This window comes from Seriola lalandi, unplaced genomic scaffold, assembly GCF_002814215.2.
Source record: "Seriola lalandi dorsalis isolate HSWRI2012SDOR001 ecotype SW California unplaced genomic scaffold, Sedor1 jcf7180002054784, whole genome shotgun sequence".
NCBI lineage: Eukaryota > Metazoa > Chordata > Actinopteri > Carangiformes > Carangidae > Seriola > Seriola lalandi.
Window position 1 is genome coordinate 1,120,270 of NW_019525337.1, and position 6,000 is coordinate 1,126,269.

At 37.7% G+C, this 6,000-nt stretch overlaps 1 protein-coding gene across 1 annotated transcript in view; it reads right to left on the reverse strand.

Moving 5' to 3' along the window:
• The window catches only part of efl1 (elongation factor like GTPase 1), a 104,574-nt gene extending 103,336 nt beyond the window's left edge, over positions 1-1,238 (reverse strand). Inside the window, exons 1-3 of the mRNA XM_023425562.2 lie at positions 682-1,238; positions 401-468; positions 225-309 (exon numbers count right to left, since the gene is read on the reverse strand). Coding sequence (XP_023281330.1) covers positions 225-309; positions 401-468; positions 682-772 — 244 coding nt within the window. The 5' untranslated portion in view covers positions 773-1,238. The remainder of the gene's footprint in view (positions 1-224; positions 310-400; positions 469-681) is intronic.
• Positions 1,239-6,000: the final 4,762 nt, after the last annotated feature.

Sequence of the window (6,000 nt, forward strand, 5' to 3'; positions counted from 1 at the left end):
TGTTTGTTTTAGACTGGAAATATTGATATCTTACATTTCCTGTGTTACCACAATCACTACTGCTCTCTGCGCCTAAATAACAAATACACATCTAAAAGTCACAATACAAAACCAGAACACAAGAGCAAATCACCACAGAATTAGTCCTGGAGTCTAGTTAAGAGTATAGAGTGACAACAGTGAGAAATATTAGTGGCTTTTACTTCAGACCAAAGTGGCCTTACCATTTCTGTAGTGCAGAGAGATGGCACTGGACTTCATGGTGATCCCTCTGATCTGTTCATCCTCTCTGCTGTCAAGGTACCTCAGCTGGAAGAGTAACAAATCAACTGAAACTGGAATCCAGCACGTGAAGCATGTGAAGGTCTTACAGTATGATGGGGTAGAAAAAGTCACTTACCTTCCCAGCCAGTCGACTGGATATGATACCATTACTTGCCACTAAGCAGTCAGCCAAAGTAGTTTTGCCTGTAAAGATGCAGGTGGTTCAGCTTACAACACGAACGTTTTGACGGACACGAAAACCAAAAGATGTTACCATGGATATTTAATTTTTTCTTTATTCAAATTGAGCTATTTCTGCACACAAGCTGGTAAAAATCATGTAGACTAAATTCTACTTGGAATTTGGTTTGCAACATCTGCACAATAAAGATGTTTAATATTGGCATGTGAACTCACCATGGTCAACGTGTGCCAGGATGCACAGGTTTCTTATGTTTGAGGGGTTTCTCTGCAGTTCAATGATCTTATCCAGGCTGGTGTGTCCCATGGCGAACACTTTCAACTAATGACGACACTAAACGTGCGAATGATCGCTAACGGGACCTGCTTTAAAAGAGTGGTTTGTCTCTGCTAATGGTGTAGCAGGTGAAGTGTGGCTGTAACTGTGAGCTAGCGTTGGCACAGCACTGTAAATGCAGCGGTTTTAAAACGTGAACATTGTAAACTACACAGTGAGCGCAAAGAGTGAAACTAGACTGGAGCTGAGGAATACTACTGACCCTGGTTTGTTTGAATATTGAGTGGTGATATGTGCTAACACTGTGGCTAGCTTAACTTGACTCCTCACAGAAAGAGGCCGACCTCGCCCGTGAAGTCTCTACACAACACCGCCGACACCTACTACACGGTTGTGTGGCGTTAAATACAACCGTACTGTGAGAATAAAGTCATATATCGAAGACATGTGGACATTCTCGTCTCACGTTGTTGTTCCCGGAAGTTAATAAGGCATGTTAACCACGCCCGTTTGCTAACATTGGTGCTGCATTCAGGGAACATGCTAAAAATTACTTTTATCCTGGGACTTCATATTTTACCATGTACCTGTCAGTTTAGTGGAGTATATTTATGAATATTTCATTAAAAATACCGCCTAATTCAGCTTTAGTAGAACACAGCAATAACTCGATTCAATATCAACAAAAATTTGAGACTTTCTACTTTTAACAAATTGTGCAATCATTTACAAAAGGTCCTTTTTATATACATAACACGGAATTCAGCATACTCCCAGTAGAGGGTGACACAGGAGTAGACGTCCCCTCCTGTCCCATAAACATTCCTGTCCCAATCCCATGACAAAATAATAATCATTTAAAAAGAAAACAGTGACCCACAGGATTCCCCAAAAATTGTCAGCCTCTAGTTCCCAGTGATGTGACTTTGTCTGGATACAGAATATTTTCATGAACTAGAAAAACTAATTTCTGCATTAATATTATACATGAACTTAAAATTGATCTTGGCAGTATGGAAGCATAATGCATTAACTTGAGAAAAAAATTCTGTTTTTCTGAATTGACGAGATTATTGTAGCAATTGAAAATAAAGGATGAACAGGTGAACAAATTATATATACATATCTTTATAAATATTTTATGTTTTAGGTTTATTTGACTCCGTAAAAGCATCAACCTATGAGACATTCTTATAGTTTTTCTATTTTTACATATTGACTTCATTCATGATCAAGACTCAAAAAAGCAGATTCTACCTAACTGTATTAAGTTCACATTATAATTATACATGTGAACTCATACATGAAAAAAAAAATCATAGTCACAGGCACACAATGTAACTTGCAACCTAAATATAGACACTTTTTTATTCATATATGATTTTGCCTTCACATCAAATGCTGGATATTCAAAGATGGCATAGATTTTTCTGGAGTTCTGTTTCCAGTAATGGGAGCCTTGGGAGTCATTTACTTCTGTATTTAAAGTCAACATTTACATTAATTAGAAACAAATAATTACCAAGTTCCTTATCATACACCTTACCACTGTTAAAAAGAAAAATAGAAGCACAGAAACACTGACATCTATAATGTGATGCAATTTATTTTCAGCAAAAAAAAAAAAATATATATATTAGAAACATCAATTTCAGTGTGTCGTGTGGCGTAGTGCTGTAAGCAGGCGCCCCATGTGTAGAGGCTACAGTCCTCGCTGCAGTTGCCCAAGTTCGAGTCCCGCATCGGACGGCCTTTGCTGCATGTCATTCCCCCTCTCTCTGCCTCCCCATTTCCTGTCTCTCTCTACTGTCCTGTCCAATAAAGGCACAAAAGCCCCCCCAAAAAAAGAAACATCAATTTCAGGATGAACCCGGGCCCAAACAACAAACAAAAGGAAAGCTACGTATCTCCCCGAAAGTGCTGAATAACCCTAGGTGAAAACAAATGGTACAAAAGACATTGACTTAACCTGGCTCCCTATGGTGAGGCCAAAAAAGGAGAAGACTGTTAAGAAATTGGCAGTTCACCCCTGTAGCATCAGTGTGTCAATAAAGTGTGTCAATCCTTCAACTTTGCTGTTATTCATTCAACAGTTGCATTGCCATCTAAAAAGCAAATAATCACTGTCCTGGAAGTACTGAGCTTGTCATTCACTATTTCAGCCATATGGATTGAACTGGTGATAAATCAGTTTAAATTTACTTCTATAGGCCTATATTTATATAATAGGACGAGATCTTAGCAGCAGAGATCATTTGTACATTTAACAAGTAACCTTTGGGAAAGATCTTGCTGGGTACAGGCTGCTAGCTGGTGGAGTTACCGGTAGAGAACGTGGTGCTTTAGTGGAAGCAAAAGTTCAGGGTCAGCACAGGAAGGCAGAAGAAACACCAGCAGTGGGTAGTGCTCTGTTTGCAGGATGTTGACTTTGGTCTGGTTCTCCGTCAAGCTCATAATGACCGCAATGTAAAAGATGTGGGGTACAAAAATGTCCCATAGGCTCAGGCTATACTGCGGTGTTCGCATCATCATAATCAGGTTTATTATCAAATAGGTTTTCACACACAACAATTTGCTTTGGTGTTTTGGTGCATAAAAATAAAACATAGTGAGAATAAAAAATATAGAAATAAAGCAAAAGGAAGTACTGCAGTCCTAAACATCTGTGGATGTGGGTGGGGGGCAACTGCAGTCAGGAGGTTTTGGTCCTGATGGACAGCAGCCTCCTTCCAGAGGGGAGTGAATCAAAACATTTGCCAGACTAGAAAGACGCATCACTTGCTACACTATTAATAATCAGTTCATGCTTATTACATAAATATGCTTGATAAATAAAAAAAATAAACCAAGTGGCCCAGGAGGTTAAAATTCAAAATTGAACCAAACATTAGTATTGCTCATCACTGGAGTAATAATATACAGATGTGATAATAACTGTGAAATTTAGACTTTTGGGTGGTTGATGTCTTTGATGTCTTTAATCTTAAATTTTTCCTAAATACTGCATAATGTATTACGGAAATTAAGTCTTAGACTCAATGCTCTATGTTGTGAAAGATAATGCTACAGTAGATAGTGTTATCAAATTTTATTTCCCCTTTGGCCCGCCACTTTTCAAATTCAAGCTGGTCAACCGCAAAAACCTGGCTTACCTGCCTATGTCCGCCCCACTAAACACAAGAGGAAGTCGAATTCTGGCGGAACACAACATTAACCCACATAAACTTGGTGTCTGTCATAAATTCATGTTTGATAATAGAGTAAATGTTTATGCTTCTATAATGGTCATTGAAGAACTGGAGGCTTTACTCACTAATATGTTGATGGAGGTAAGAAAATATGACCATTAAAGATTACATTCAGTTAATAAACTTTTTCCCCAATAAAAAAAGTAGGTCCTAAATTTATTTATCGTTGATTAATTACATACTCTGACCATTTTCAAGCTTAAGTAAAACATTGCCATATAATTACAGTACAATTTGTGAAAAGTATAATGACCACTCTCCTTTAATATTCTTGCAATATTTTGGATTGATTTCTACAGCTTAATGCTTCAGTGTTCATCAACACTAAATGATGAACAGATATAGAGGAACACAGCAACTTTTTCTCCCCTCAGTAGCACAGACTGTGCAAGGAGGTGCGTTTGTTTTACAGTTTGCGCAGTTTGCATTTATTAATATAGTCATTTCAACATATTATATATTGAATAACATTTATACTGAAAAGTTACGTAGATTATTTAATTGATGGTTGACACACTAATTGGTCTTTCTAGAGTCTATAAACTTGATGGCTGCATTAGAGAACAGCAGCAATGGTGAGGAGTGGTCCTGAAATATCATAATTGTTTACATATACATAACACATATTGTGTTATTAGTTTGGCAGGCCTCCAGTAATGGAACCTGTAACATTTTTTTACAGACTGCAGATGGCAGGGTTTTCCCAACCATTATAAGGTTTAGGCGCAGCGCACCACCTAAGCTGAATGAATGTGAAATCATTGTGGAGAGCATTAGAAGAAACGTGTAACTTTTCACAGATGTAATAGCTTTAGTCACCAGTGGACTTATTTAGCAGGTTTTGTCTTTACTTGTTCACACTTGCACATGCTTTTGTATTCTCATGTGTTGTTGTATTCTCTCTCTACTTAGGTGAGTGACATTGTTGCTCTGTGACAGAACCTGCTAGACCACGACAGCACATATTACTTCTGCCAGAAACAGGAAATTAAAATATGAGAACAGAATTAAATTAAATTAAAATCATGTGGCTGTATATTTTGTTTAAATAGACGAAATGTGACTGCTGTTTATTGTGACGGTCTCTGCCTAAATGTAGTTGTTATGGACAGATACTGTGCTTTTGTGTCTTCAAAGGTAACAGAGGGTGGTGATCACAGGAGCCAGATTTGGAGCACCTGGGCTGCCCACTCCCAGGGCAGGAGGGCAGAGGTCACATCACTCTTCCCTCTCTGTCTCTCACCTGGACTCATCCCTGCCATCATCAGCACAGCACAGCTTTTGTTTTCATTCTGCTTCACAACATCCTTCAACTCCTACTCATTGATCTTAGTCACTGATATTAGTGACTGACACACTCCATATTTGTATGTATTTTCCATATTTATTCATTTTATTATGATAAATATTCAAATCAGTCATCATCAGTTGTGTCCATTCACTAATTTGTCATGGCCAAGGAGCCGGGTTATGACATTATTAACTTCAGTGTCCAGAGCATGAGCACCATAATCTCTACTGTTCTCTGCTGAGATTTTAGTTGCACTAGAAGAAATGATTTTCATTATGTAAAATAAGACCTTAAAGTATTATGTGGTTGGTGAATTCAAAGGCTCTGTTTTTGTCTGACACCAACAATCATGTCACAGTCACTGAGATTCTGATGTTTGATGTGAAAGTTTACTGAAGCTCCTGTCCTGTACCTGCACATGTTGCACTACTGCCTCATGATTTGGCTGTTTGGATAACTGCAAGAATAAGCAGGTGTACAGGTGTTTCTAATAAGTGCACTGACTATATTTTTCACTTCTGCAGCAGCTAGTCAAACAGCTTAAATAGTCAAAATAACAAACAAGTATATTTCCCAAAATATCAGTATTCACGTATAAATATCCCATAACATTGTAAACATGTAAAAATGCTCTATAATGAATAAATAAAATAATTTGTCCAGTATTGCTTTTTCACTAAAATGTTCAATAAAGTACTGAAAAGGAGTTACAAAACACA